The sequence below is a fragment of the Fistularia commersonii genome, chromosome 16, assembly GCF_037954325.1.
Source record: "Fistularia commersonii isolate RoL2024-O1a breed Wild chromosome 16, RoL_Fcom_v1.0, whole genome shotgun sequence".
In the NCBI taxonomy this organism is placed as follows: Eukaryota; Metazoa; Chordata; class Actinopteri; order Syngnathiformes; family Fistulariidae; genus Fistularia; species Fistularia commersonii.
The window spans coordinates 12,391,792-12,405,362 of NC_141299.1; the positions used below are offsets into that span (position 1 = coordinate 12,391,792).

Below are 13,571 nucleotides of genomic sequence, written 5' to 3' on the forward strand. Positions count from 1 at the left end.
TTAAATGACATGACATTATATGTATTAAGTATTATGAGGGGTACACTGTCCTATGTCAGTAGGTTAATAGCCTTCAGATTTATAGGAAGAGCCATGGCTAGATTTCAGCCCCTTATAAGCAAAGCAAGTTAATGATTATTCAAGTCTGTATGAAACAAATACATCACAAAAGGCTGCTATTTTTGTTTGTTTTATTAAAACATCTTCATTTATAATATATGACAAATATCTCTACCCTAATTTTCATTGATAAACCATACACCGTTATCTGCTTTCAATCACTACTAAATTACAAATGTGTCAAGAGTATTAAATTCAACTCAAAAAGGGAAGACGTGTGCATGAAAAATCAATATTGTTTTTTTGATGCTGCAATCAAAAACTTTTTCTGTGCTTACAGCAGAGTCAGGGTGCATTCGTGAAATCAAGTCGATGCTTTTTTTCCACAATATGACACTGGCGGAACATTAACATATCCTTTACAATAGATGCTTCTGTTGGATTTTCCATAAAGTGACAGTGAGAATTGATTCTAAAATTAATTTGAGTTTCAAATTACTCTGAATTTAAACGGTGAGGGAATACACACTAAAACTTGATGAATACAAATTTTTGACCAGTAGTCTTATACCTATTTTTAAATATTACTGTTATTGTTGCTATCCTTATCTGTCACATGAGGAAAGATGTCTTACTTTTCACATTTCAGCTGCTCAAACATGTTGCCACAATATAGTGTGATATTTACAATACAGTACTATGACACTTAAAATCACTGGTATCACAAATATGTTATGGCATTCACAGCACCTTCGGGCAGAATGGGACATTCATCAGAAAAAAAATAGGTTGAGTTTACATGTTGGACCTTAAATTGGTGATGATTATTGAACATTTTGCCACCACAACAGACAGTGAGCTTCAAATACAGAATACCGTAGTTTTCATATCCAAACAGTGGCAGTATTTTCCGTAATAAAACACAATGGCATTGTCAGACTGATGATGGCTGCATGTTTTGTATTATAATGAAAGCTATTTAAAGTTGCCATGCTGTCCATAACCGCAAGATTCTTTAGTTAAATATAATTATATTTTAATGTTATTACACATTAGAAATTACATTTTTAAAAAACAAATTGAATGCCTATTGTGGTTTGTTTTTTGCAACAGTGATGAAATACAGCAGAACCAGCAAAAAAAACATTGGTCTGAGTAATATTATTGGGTAACTCTCCTCACATTCCGTTTATGCTTTTATGTTGTGTCACTTTGCACAGTTTCCTTGTGTATTTGTGCTTGGTTGTATTTTTAAATGCACATTCTAACAACAATGAAAATGTTTGTGTCCCGCTCTATATTTGCCATTAGGCCTTGCATTAAAGGTATTATCCAAACATTTGCCACCCTTGGTTGGAGAACAAGAATTACTCTTTTTGTTCTTCTTTTTTGGCACAGGTAATACAATACTCGAATTCAGCAGCAGAGCTTTACATTTGAGAAATAAGTAAACAACATTCTGCATCTTCTTTTGTGTTGTTTATCCCTCCCTTAGGAATGCCAAGCATACTGCTAATATCTTCCCTCTGCTGGTTAAGCGTGCCACAAAGGGCAATGCTTTACAAAAGGAGATTGAGACAACGGGGGAAGTTGCCACAACGTGGAAGGGCATCAGTAGTCGTAAGCTGCAAGAAAGAAACAGAAGAGCTATTATCCACATCTGTCACTCATCCTAAACTCACAAGGAAGAGGAGCATGCTGTCCACTTCACAGAGAGAGGCTGGAATCCAGGTACAAGGCGGGCATGCAATCACACCAATGTGGTCTTACTTTCGATTGTGAGGATGCAGGTACTTGCTGCTGTTCCTCTGCTGTTCACAGCCTTACACATGTATTCTCCCTCATCCTCCGGAAAGGTCTCTGGCAGGTAGAGGCAGTAAGTTTCCCCTCTCTCTATGTACTGATAGTCCTCACAGTCTTGCAGCATCTCTCCTTCAAACCACCAGGTCACCTCCGGCTTGGGCTCCCCAGTTATCTTAACAGTGAACCGCACTGGCTCCGAATCCACCACAGATTGATTTTTGAGAGGTTTTTTAAACCACGGAGCACCCGATCGAGCACGGTCGTCCTCATCCTCATAGGCTGCAGATCCATTGATGAGGTTTCCTTCATCCTCAACGTCATCATTACTCCTCTGCAAAACAAGGGCAAAAATGATCAAATGTGTATCTGAGGCAAAAAAACAGGCTCCCAATATTACTGGCTCTTAGCAAGCAAACATTACAGTTATGTTGTTATGAACATGAAAATGTTACTTTTTGGAGGGCGGCATCAATTTCTTGTTGCTCAAACTGCATTCTCTGTAGCTTCTGCTCCTCTATCCTCCTCCGTTCTTCCTCCTCTCTAGCTTTGGCCATTTGTTCATATCTAGCTCGCATGTCCACTTTGTGTTTGAATGGGGACTCTTCAGCCCTTGCTGGAGTCGCTTCTGTTCCCTCGTCCTCCTGAAAAATTAAGTTGTAATCCCTGTTGTTAGAATATGGTCTAGTTATTAGCCATGACACTGAGATGTCTGGGGAAACCGATTCTGAAATAGAAAAAGCAAATCACAGTTACCTCCTGGAACCGTTCAGCTTCTCTCTCTTTAATTTCATCATCTACTGCCTTCCTTCTTGCTCTTTCCATTTCAATTTTTTTCTGAATTTCTTCTTCGGTCAGTTGCTTGATTTTCTCAAACTTGGATTTGAGGTTCTTGGCCTGGATGGAACCAGTCCTCTTGAGCTTTGTCAACTCTTCGTACTCTTTGCTTACAACATCCGAACTTTCATTCACTTCCTCCTGTGAAGAAGGAGTCAGTACATTTGTTATGATTTAATCAATCCATCCGTTGTCTGCCACTTCTCCACCACTAAGGGTCGCTTCTGATGATGGAGTCTATTCCAGCTGTAATCAGGGTACACCCTGGACTGGTCGCCAGTCAATTGCAGGGCCACATCTACAAAGAATGATTCAATCAGGGCAATTTTTCCCAATTTTCTTCCAATTAACCTGCTGCATGTTTTTGGACTTTGGGAGAAAACACAATAAAAGGAAACCCACGCAGAGAACATGCAAACTCCACACAGATCTCTTGTTGCAATCAAACCAGGGGCCTTCATGCTGTGAGGCTAGAGCGCTAACCACTGCGCCACCATTATGATTTAACGTGAAGCACAATAAACAGTACAGAAATTAATAAACTCTTCATGTCCCTTTGAATATGAAAAAGCAAAACATAATTATGTCATTTTTTCAGGGCTCTTATATGCCACATTGTTGTGAGACATACATGTGAGTCAAAATCAATCTATGGAAATTACAAACAAGTGTCACACAAGCAGTGAAGAAGATGTGTGGCAAATTCAAGGATTTATTTTACATGTCATTGATTGTGTGCTGATTTCTGTCAATTTTCTCATTCCAATGAGTCTCCGCTTGTTCGTTGACATCACCATCAACCATCACTTTCTCACGGCTTATCTGAGACCGGGTCACAGCAGGAGCAGACTGAGTAGGTCAGTTCAAGAGTCCCTAGCAAAACACACCAACTACCTGGGGGACCCCAAGATGTTCCCAGCCCCAGTAAACAACCACACGGCTCCTACCAGGTGCACTTGCCTGGAGCACCTCTCATGGGAAGTATTCCAGACAACCTTAGTTAACTCTTGAACCACCTCAGCTATCTCCTTTTTGTGTGAAGGAACAGCAGCTCTCTTCTGAGCTCCCAGCAGACTCCCAGACTCCTCATCGTACCTTGAATGCTAAGCCCTGCTTGTCTGCAGAAGGAAACCCTTTTTAGCTGGTTGTATCAAAGACTTGATTCTTTCGGTCATGACCCAATGTTCGTGACCGTGAGTGAGAGATGGAATAAAACTGAACCAGTTAATTCAGAGCTTTGTTTTCTGGCTCAGTGCTACAAAAATTTGCTACGCAGATAAATTTGCTTTGACTTAATACTCACCTCGCCCATTTCTTGTCGGAGTTGTTCGAACTCCTGTTTCTCTTGCTCCAGTTTCTTTTTTCGCTCCTCTGCTTTGAGCTTCCTTTCAGTTTCTTCCTTCTCTTTAAGTAGTTCCTCAAAGTTGATTTCCAGTTTTCGAGGGTACAGCGCTTCTTGTGATTCAGTCTTTACCATCTCTCCATCCTCATCTCCAGCCTATAAGATACAAAGTTTCTGTTTGGTATTGTCCAACTTGCACTGGTGTCTCATTTTTGTGTCAGAGGTCAAGTGCTTTTATTTATCATTGTAATAACAATTCAAACCTGACTACTTCCCTCACATTTGATAAAATCACAAAACTTGATGACTTTATGTCTGTCTCACCGAGACAAACATTAATCAAAACTTAAAACAAGGTTTATAAAAATTACTGTTAATAAGTGCTTCATTGATTTATTGCTAATTATGTACTGCGAACAAGGAAATTTTGATCGATAATGTTAACCAATGATCAATGATTCTATAAATGATCTCATTTACTTAATTTGTTTAATGTAAAAAAACGTTGTTAGTTCACTCACCTTTACACACATTACATGTTTTTGTACAATATCAGGTTTTTATTGATCGTGAGCATGAATAACGTCAGTCATAGCAATTATTACAGTTAATTCATTGTTTTTAAAGATTTTACAGAATTTAAAAAAAGCGAAATTCCAGTAGTTATATCACAGTATTCTCTGAGGTGGCGGTCAATTAAGCATGTTTATAGTTGAAAATATCTTACTGTTTCATCTCCATTTGAAGAGTTTTCCAGATCCAGGGCAGGGTTCTTAAAGAAAATGTTTGGACAACGAACAGCAATACAGGTGTGCCCAGCAAAATTTTATGAAATGGATACACGAATGATTCAACCACATCCAATTAGATTTCTTTTACAGATAAAGAAGGGTTAGTTGTCTGTTAAGATAAAGTCAGTGTGAGAGGCTGAAATCTGTTATGGTTTTATTTGACAAGAGTTGCTTTGGCTGTCCAAGCCATGATTAAGTCATAGATGAAGCACATTGTTTGTCAGTTTGTCTGTCCCTCTATTTTTGGAGGCTTGAACATTTTGTCAAAACAAAAGGTTTCTCGCGTTTATTTTACAACGGAAAGATGAGCTGTTCAGCAAATTGAAACCAAACTGATTGAAGAGAACTGCTTGTGTGTGCCAGTGCTGGGCCGAGCGCATTTCTTGCTTTTGGGGAGTAAAGATTGTGGTAACTCAGGAATGATAACTTACCATGCTCTTACGGGCCTCAGCAAAGAGCTTCTTTTCCTCTTCTAGTCTTCTCTTGGCTTCTTCTTCAGCCCTCTTCTGCTCCTCTTCTCTTCTCTGGCGTTCCAGCTCCTCAAAACTGGCACACAGCTTTCCAGGCTCACTGCCCTCCAGGTTAAGCAAGGCCATCAGAACCTCATCATCCTCATCAACAAGCTGAATCAAAGGAGATGGTTTTCATTAGGGTGTGTTCACAATAGAGCTAACTTAAAGGAGCAGTTTGACCTTTTAAAAAACACATAAAACATTTTTTACACACAAAAACAAATCAAAAGACTAATTAAGACAGGGACTAATGAACAGTAGACTTGCTAATTAAAGCTTTCAACCTGCAAAGGTGATATATAAAAAAAAAACATTTGTTTTTTTTGTTCTCTTTACAATTTTAATCTTTAATCTAATATGTTATTTTTACCATCAGCACAACCAGAGGGATGTTGTCACACTATCACTGTTGATGACAAGCATTTGTGATCAAATCCACCTCTGTGACTCACTTCTCAAAACATAATGGCGATATTCAACAATCACGTGATCTGCTCGAAAACAAATATATTTTTTCTGAATGATTTCTGTTTTAATCATAAGATAATAATACAGCTTTGGTAACATACATGCAACCTCAAAAATGATCCATTTTCATTTAACTACTGAAGTTACAAGTCATGGTTCTGTGCATGAACATGGATGAAAGATTTGTTTTCATCACACCCTCCCCTTGAATAAAAAGCCTTGGGACTCAAGGTTAATTCTACAAATGTCAATCCATATGTTTATTAATATGAAGTCTAAGATATCAGTGTAGCAATACTATCTTGAGCTCTGTTTGCAAACTAAGATTTCAAAGTTATGAAAGAAATGTTATTGTCAGCACTGGCTTTGTGAGTGTTGATGAGTTTGGTATTAATTTGGGATAAATAATAACCATGCTCTTCCTGGCTTCAGCAAAAGCTCTTCTCTCCTCCTCCATCCGTCTCTTGGCCTCTTCCTCAGCTTTCTTGCGTACTTCCTCCACCCTTTGTCTCTCCAGCTCCTCAAAACTCAGCCTGAGTTTTCCAGGTCGGAATTCCTCCTTTTCATTTTGAATCGACTGAATGTCATCCTCATCTTCTCCCTGGCAGGACACAAACAAAGCAATATTTAACATAGACAATCTATGGACATGAAAGATCCGCACATTGTGGTGACTGAAGAATTTTTTTTATTATTTCTTTACTATTTTTATATCAGGAATCTTTTCCTACTTACGTTTGTAATTTATAAACTCAGATACTATGTGTTATGGTCTTAACAATTGTCAACTGCAGGAAAAACACATGGCATTAACTTTACTAAGAACTCTTTCATCAAAAGAGAATAAGAAGTCATTATTAAACATGATCAAGGGAGCTTCTAACAAAGAAGTTATCGTTATGCATGACAAAAAACAATATCCTATTGACAGATTCTTACACATTATCCAAAGGATAAGCAATACATCACAGGAAATCTCAGTGGACCAACTAAGCTTCACAAACAAGTGATCAAGAGAAATGTTTTGATTAACACTGAATATATGCGTAGTTTTTTTGCTGGTAACAGGTAACATGGCCTTCAACTTGATGAGTGCAACAGTCACTTTCACTTGGGGTCTCCCGAGGAACAATAAATGGTCAGAGAAATAGAAATTGTTCTGCGGCTCGCTGTAAAACTAATGTGCCGGCCTGCTGAACAATGAAGCAGGTGGAACAACTACAACTTCTGGTTTGATTTGTTGGCAGGAAAGTTAAGTAGTATATTGTTGCACTATGAGTCCAAAAGAGTAGCAAGGTGGAAACAATCAGAGAACGGACTTACTATCCACTTTACAAATCATGTGTCACTTGAGTGACGTCTGTGAATATTACTGAAAGTAAAAGGTTTAAAGAATTGAATGATTTGAAATAGAAACAGTGAAAACAAATTCACCCATTAAGCTTCAGTGGTTTGAAGACTGACATACAATTTTTAACCACAAAGGAGACCCTTTTGTATAAGCGCTCAAACACCTTGACATTGTAGGATCATAATAATGCTGAATTATTCTCCATCCACAGATCTGACTGTACGCAGAAAACTGTCCCCAATGCAATAACCACCTTTATCTCCTATTTGGAAAAAAAACAACCATGGCTAATATTGTAGATTTGCATATTGTGTCAACAAGAATACCCGGTAACACTGGAACAATGGGTCAGATCGCCACAAGGTATTTTGTACACTGAAAACCGAAAACGAGTACCATTCCATCTGTGTGAGGATAACTCCAAAGCTTTTAATGGGAAGCTGATGATGAAAATGAATTTCAGCTTTCAGCGTGACCACCAAAGAATGAGTCAAATCAGCAAATGAAGAGTTTCACTAAAAGATTACCCTGTTTGGAGCTAGAGCCTGCTTAAAAATGAACATGTTGTAAGTTAATAGTCTCTTAAATGAAATACAATTAATGTTATTCTCCTAAAGAATAGCATAAATTGGCTTTGTATAAACTGTACATCCAGTGATGATAAAAGGTACCGTCTCCAAAGTGATTATATACTTTCACGACCAAGATGTAAGTGAGATCAATCTAGTAATAAAAATGTCACACATCAGACAGAAATAGAGATTCATGTTTTGTTTGGAATTGTTTACCAGTTCCACCCTGGCCTCCTCAAAAGCTTTCTTCTCCTCCTGCAGACGCCGCTTGGCCTCCTCCTCAGCCTGCTTCCTTTGGTGCTCTTGCCTTTCCTTCTCTAATTCCTCAAACGTTAGTTTCAGCTTTCCAGGAGTTGCTTTCTCTGCAGACTTTTCTTCTTCATCCTAAATGACAAAAAAAAGAAAGTTGTCGAGACATAAGCACGCGAACTCTGACCACAGTCCAAACAACTTCTTGATTATAATCAAAATTTCTAGATCTAAAAAAGATCTAAATATCAATTATATTGATATTTAGATATTTTTATACCTACTACTTTTTATATTTACCTGTGGAACAAAAGAACGTCGCTTAGCCTCCCTGAAAGAGCGTCTGTTTTCATCATATCGTTTTTTCTTTTCCTCGTCCGCCGCCTTTTTCACTTCCTCCTCTCGACTCCTCTCCAAATCCTCAAAGTCCAACTTGAGTCTGCCCGGAGGTCGTGAGGCCTTGGCTGGAACAACTCGCACCAGGATTGTGTCATCTCCTTCCTTAAAGGTAATTGAAGGATAAGGTTTGAAAAAATACTTGGAAAAATACGCACAACATGGAATGTTAAACAGTTATTAAAATGTGTGTGCGTGGGGGGTGGGGGGTTGGCCTAGTGTCGCCATTTCCAGTAGGTCAGTATGGGTGTCTGTCTAAGATAACAGAGTCTAATTCAGTCACAGTAAGGAGGTCTAATGGCTAATTTAAACCCTGGGAGGTGTGAGGGAACAGTTGCCAGTCATATGCTGTCTGCACCTGGCACCTCTGTTAGTGCTGCTCCAGCTGTTTCTAGGACACCAGATCACTGATTCAGTTCATTTCACTGGGATCCAAAGAAAACAGGACAGTCAAGCTGAAAACTGGTGTGAAGTCTACTGTGGTCTTAAGGTGTAGCGTATACCCCCATATATTCCCTTTCAACTGCTATGATAGATTTTCCTTTAGAAAAAAAAAAACAGTTGTAGTGGAATGCGTTCCTAAAACACACCAAACAAACAATGATTAGGCCACAATGTCAAATTTCTCAGTGGTCCTGGTCGCATGAGATTTTTGTTATTTGTCATATGGGCTCCTTCTACAAAGCTATTAAGACAATTAAAATGTTTTAATAAATAATGTAGTGTAAAGCATAAGTCAGATATAATTACATAAAAATCAATAAATGCCGATTTCTTCGTAAAGTCAAGCAATCCCAAGATATCACTACAAAATCATTTTTTCAGTGTTTTTAGCACAGAAGCTTCAAGTTCTGAAAAATAATGGTATAGCATTGCCTTAAAATATCTCTGATGACAAAAATCAGACTTTTGATTTCAGATTCTCCACAATTATCATTTGACCCAAATGACCTTGATAATTCAGGTGTCTGACATGAAGTAGGCTATGTTTTCAGTGTCAGCTGTTTGAGTGTCTGTTCATCAGCGGGAGTAAACCAAAACCTATCACATCGGTTTCAATGCAGTGGCGAAGAGCTTTATGAACTCAGATACTCATCCAAGTGAAAATCTTGCCTTCACATGGGAGATCGCAGGTCTCTAAGTGACATATTTCTCATTACACACTAAAAACTGTTCTCGGTTAACCAGGGCCAGAATTGGAGCAAACAGGTGATGACCTTTAATTACCTGTCTGGCACAAGAATACTTGCATAACCATTCCCAAGACCAGCCCTGTTTTACGACTTATTAAGACTCACTTCTTGTTACTTTGTCCACACTACACTAAAGCCAGTTTGAATCTTATCATCCATGTGTCATCGTGTCATTTTCAAAACCACCAAAACAACGGTTTGGCATGCACATGTAGTTCACATGCCGATGATGTCAACAATAGACTGATATCAAGCCCGGCAACCGTTTGGATCCCAAATGCCACTCAAAATAACTCCTCCAAGTGGAAGCTAATGATGACCTAAAAGACCGCAGATAATGTCGAGCTATTGTCATCACTGAATCATTTAGACATGATGGCCCAGTTGTTTGTAAACAATGAAACCCCACAAAAAGACATCAGTCTGCATTTACTTACCTCAGCAGCTTTCTTTGCCAACTCTTTCTTTATTTTGTCTTTTTCCATTTTGTCCTGAGCCTCCCTTCGCTTCCTCTCACCTTCCATCCTCTTTTTTTCATCCTCCTGTCTTTGTTTTTCCATCTCGGCAAACTTCCCCTTCACACTACCTGAGGATGCCAAAGCACACAGCATGAGCCTTATTCAGCGGTAATGAGTTTTCTCTTTTACTCAATACGCATCTCAGCAACACAGTGTGTTACCTGTGATTTTGGGGACGTACGATTTTTCCACTTTTGCTGGCTTCACCTCTTCTTCATCACTGGAAGCAAGTAGTTCTTTTATCTGTGTGTATCAGATAAGATGAAGACAGTGTGGTAAGGTTACGGTTTAGCTGGGATCATCTCCTCTATCACCTAAGAGCCATGCTGGTCCCAGCAAGAAAACAGGCCTAATCCCTGCTAATAGCAGTGTCATGTGACCTACGGGTGAGCTTCTGATTGGCCCGTGGTGTTAGAGGTGACCATATGTGTCCGAGTCTGGCCAGCTATTGTGCGGATGTACTCGCAAGGTTGTTCTTCCTCAGTTTCTCTGACAATCTGTTCACATCACACTGTATCATGTTTATTTCACCACAGGTTTTTTGATGAAACAAAGCATGTATCTACCCATGAATCCCACATTTTCTTCCAAAACCCTTTCATTTCAAATTTGACTCCAAGTGTTGGTATAATTTACTGTTGTTTGCTTTGTCTTTTCAAATACGCCATAATGAAATAATAAATAGACACAATGATTTCCCAGGGCAAAATATGTTCAAATTTGTATGTGACTAAATATATTTTACAGATTAAACAATCTCAAAATCACTTGAGGTATAAAAAATATATGTTCAAAATTCATTAAACAGTTTCAAATCCATGATTGGTTTATTCTTATTGATGGCTGTCAGATGTCAATAAGAATTTAAAATTGAATGATCTGAACATTTTTGCCGCCGAGCATGCAGAGAGTGATTCATCCACTAATGAACTGGCCACACAGTAGTCCCTCCGGGTTCCTGTGCACATTAGCGCTATTAGAAAGACATATGTTAAAAAAAGTCAAATGTTCTCTATAAAATGAAGTGGTTATCTGTATAGTATATGACACTGCACAGAGGACAGTGTACGTGACAGTGATTTCTGACAAACTGGTGGCTTGGTCACCTCGTCATGCCCCATCATGCTATGCGGGTCACACTCGGAGGTTAGTGGGGTTATCGGTCTTTGACCTGCTGCTTCCTACGATTCCACTCCCTCTCCTTGACAAATTGCTCCTTTCTTTTCATCTGCTCCTCCTTATTTCTCTGCCTGCTGCGCTCCTCCCTGGCTTTCTGCATGGCCTCGAACTTTCCTGTAACGTCCCCTTTGTCCTTGTTCGTCTTGGGCACATAACTTTTGGCCACCGCCTTTCTGGATCTGAGGAGTCTCTGTGGTTTTAAGTCAAAAGGCAGATAAAGCAGTATTATGGGGGTGTGAGGCGGTAATACAGAGGAACCACGCTGTATGTGTGCGGGGGAGTGTTTGTACGTGGTTCGCTTTCTTTTCTGTATAGAGAGTATTTATTGTCTCACCTCTCTTTTACGTGCCACATCAGAAATATTGTAGTCTTCTTTTTCCTCAGGTTCTGCATCCTCCTTCACCTCTGCATCCTTCGCTTCACCATTAACGGCCTGGAAACGGTCATTCACTTCTTCTCCTGCTGTGTTGTTTTCCTTGCGCTCCACACCATTCATCAGTGTCTTTTCAGTTTCTTTTTCTTCCACATCAGATGTAACTTCACTTTTCATCTCCGCTGCACCATCTTCAGTGACTTCGGCGACATTCTCTTCCTGCGTCACATCGTCTTCTTTGTCATCTACATTGCTCATATCGTGCTCACTTTCATCTGGGACATCTTCCACGTCGTGGGCGACCACAGCCGCAACCTGTGCCACCTCACTCATGTTGGTGCCAAAATGACAAGCTGACAATCAGGCTTTTATTGATTTCTGAAATTAAAGGTGGATGGGTTACAATTTATAAGTTATTGATTGTCAAACTGCTATACAACCCAATAAAAGAATATGAATTTGTTATTGGTCCTGTAAGTTTGTGAACTCTTCATGGAGTCAAAATGGCAGAGACAAGATTTGTTTACTTTTATGAAACGTATTGATCCCATATGCAACCTGCGTTTTCCTTCCTGTATAGTAATTTATTCACTCCAAAAGTGGAGATTTGGTAGCAAAGTCTAGGAAAAGAGAGCCCCTCTGCTGATCTATACTGAGACAGAGCAATGGACTCCTGCTGGTCTGCTATTTATAGCCCATTTGTGGGCCCTGAACATGTGATCATGGCTATTTCTGATGAGTGATAGGCAGTTGGACAGGGCTCAAGTTGGCACCCACATGTCGCCCCACACAGACACTTGACAAAATGGCCAGACTAAGAAGTGGCCAGACTAAGCAGTAGACAACTGGGAGAACAGGAACAATTAGTCATCAAAAATTAAAAGTTGCTCTTCATCGACACCCTAAATACTTTGTCTTTTCAGGTAAAAGGATCAAATGGTATATGATGGTGCCTAACAGTTGTTGGGTATTTTAGTTTTAAACAATACCAGGAGAAAGCCAGAAATAGGTCCTCTAATGTAGCTTCTTTTTTGTCCTCAGTTTTTTTTTTTCCAGATATTTGGCCTGTGTGTGCTGCTAACTTTATAACATATCAAGAACATGGCGTGTGTCAGTGTCAGTCCACACAAGAGGTGGGGGATGAACAACAATATAATCGGTAAAAAGAAGAATCTTGATGATATCTGTTCTATTTTGCACTGAATATGCAGCCACATCTTCCCTCAACACTATGTCTTGCTACTTTGATGGACCCAAAAATTCCATCAGACTAAGTATTGAGTTAATAGACTGGTGGAACGGATCAGGAGGATTGGATTACGAAGAAAATAATTGAAAAATTGCTCTCATAAATCCTCCTCTAGAATAAATATAATTTCTCAATGACATCTGAGAGCCTTCCTACAGAAATTTTCTTAGGGTAGATAAGAGGTGATCCTAATTCAGTTAACAGCCTATACAATTGTCCATGTCAGGGAAAAACACACATGAAGAAATACTTTTAGGTGATCTTTTCATACATGTAGACAACTAGGATAATGGTCCGTATTAGATAAACCACATGTGGCCCATTGGCAAAGACGCTTCACTAACACCAACATGCTGGCGTGTCTTTGCAGAGCAAATAGAGCTTTTCATCTTATTTGCACAGCATAAACAACTTTAATGTGTTTGAATTAATTTGAAGAATAAATAAATAAAGCCTTGTTAAATAGTAATGTTTTACAGGGATTAGTCATTCAAATCAAATCAAAGTTTACCTCTTTATCGCGCCTCCGCCGTCCTGTTTTATATTTTTTGTTGTTTTTTTTTTTCTTTCTTTTTTTTTAAATAATCCTTTGTTGGGATCAGAACAAGGGGAAGAAACAATTCTAACCGAGCGGGACAATCCAAGATGCCCACATTCGGTACACCAGGTCGACTGGCCCCT

The 13,571-nt window shown here is 39.1% G+C and overlaps 1 protein-coding gene across 4 annotated transcripts; it reads right to left on the reverse strand.

Annotated features, from left to right (window-relative positions):
* Positions 1–174: 174 nt before the first annotated feature.
* Positions 175–13,571, reverse strand: nexn (nexilin (F actin binding protein)). 4 transcript variants are annotated; one of them, XM_086161886.1, is made up of 15 exons: positions 13,402–13,571; positions 11,603–12,019; positions 11,261–11,458; positions 10,251–10,332; positions 10,009–10,157; positions 8,283–8,483; positions 7,950–8,117; positions 6,223–6,411; positions 5,262–5,453; positions 4,767–4,811; positions 4,001–4,195; positions 2,617–2,838; positions 2,316–2,504; positions 1,831–2,194; positions 175–1,685 (listed from the first exon to the last, which is right to left on the reverse strand). In XM_086161886.1, exons 2-15 carry the CDS (start codon positions 11,972–11,974, stop codon positions 1,672–1,674), a joined length of 2,580 nt encoding a protein of 859 aa, XP_086018012.1. In that variant the 5' UTR covers positions 11,975–12,019; positions 13,402–13,571; the 3' UTR covers positions 175–1,671. The 4 variants fall into 4 exon arrangements, with proteins under 4 accessions (XP_086018012.1, XP_086018014.1, XP_086018011.1 ...); XM_086161888.1 differs by lacking the exon at positions 4,767–4,811; XM_086161885.1 differs by lacking the exon at positions 175–1,685 and having other exon boundaries at positions 1,811–2,194.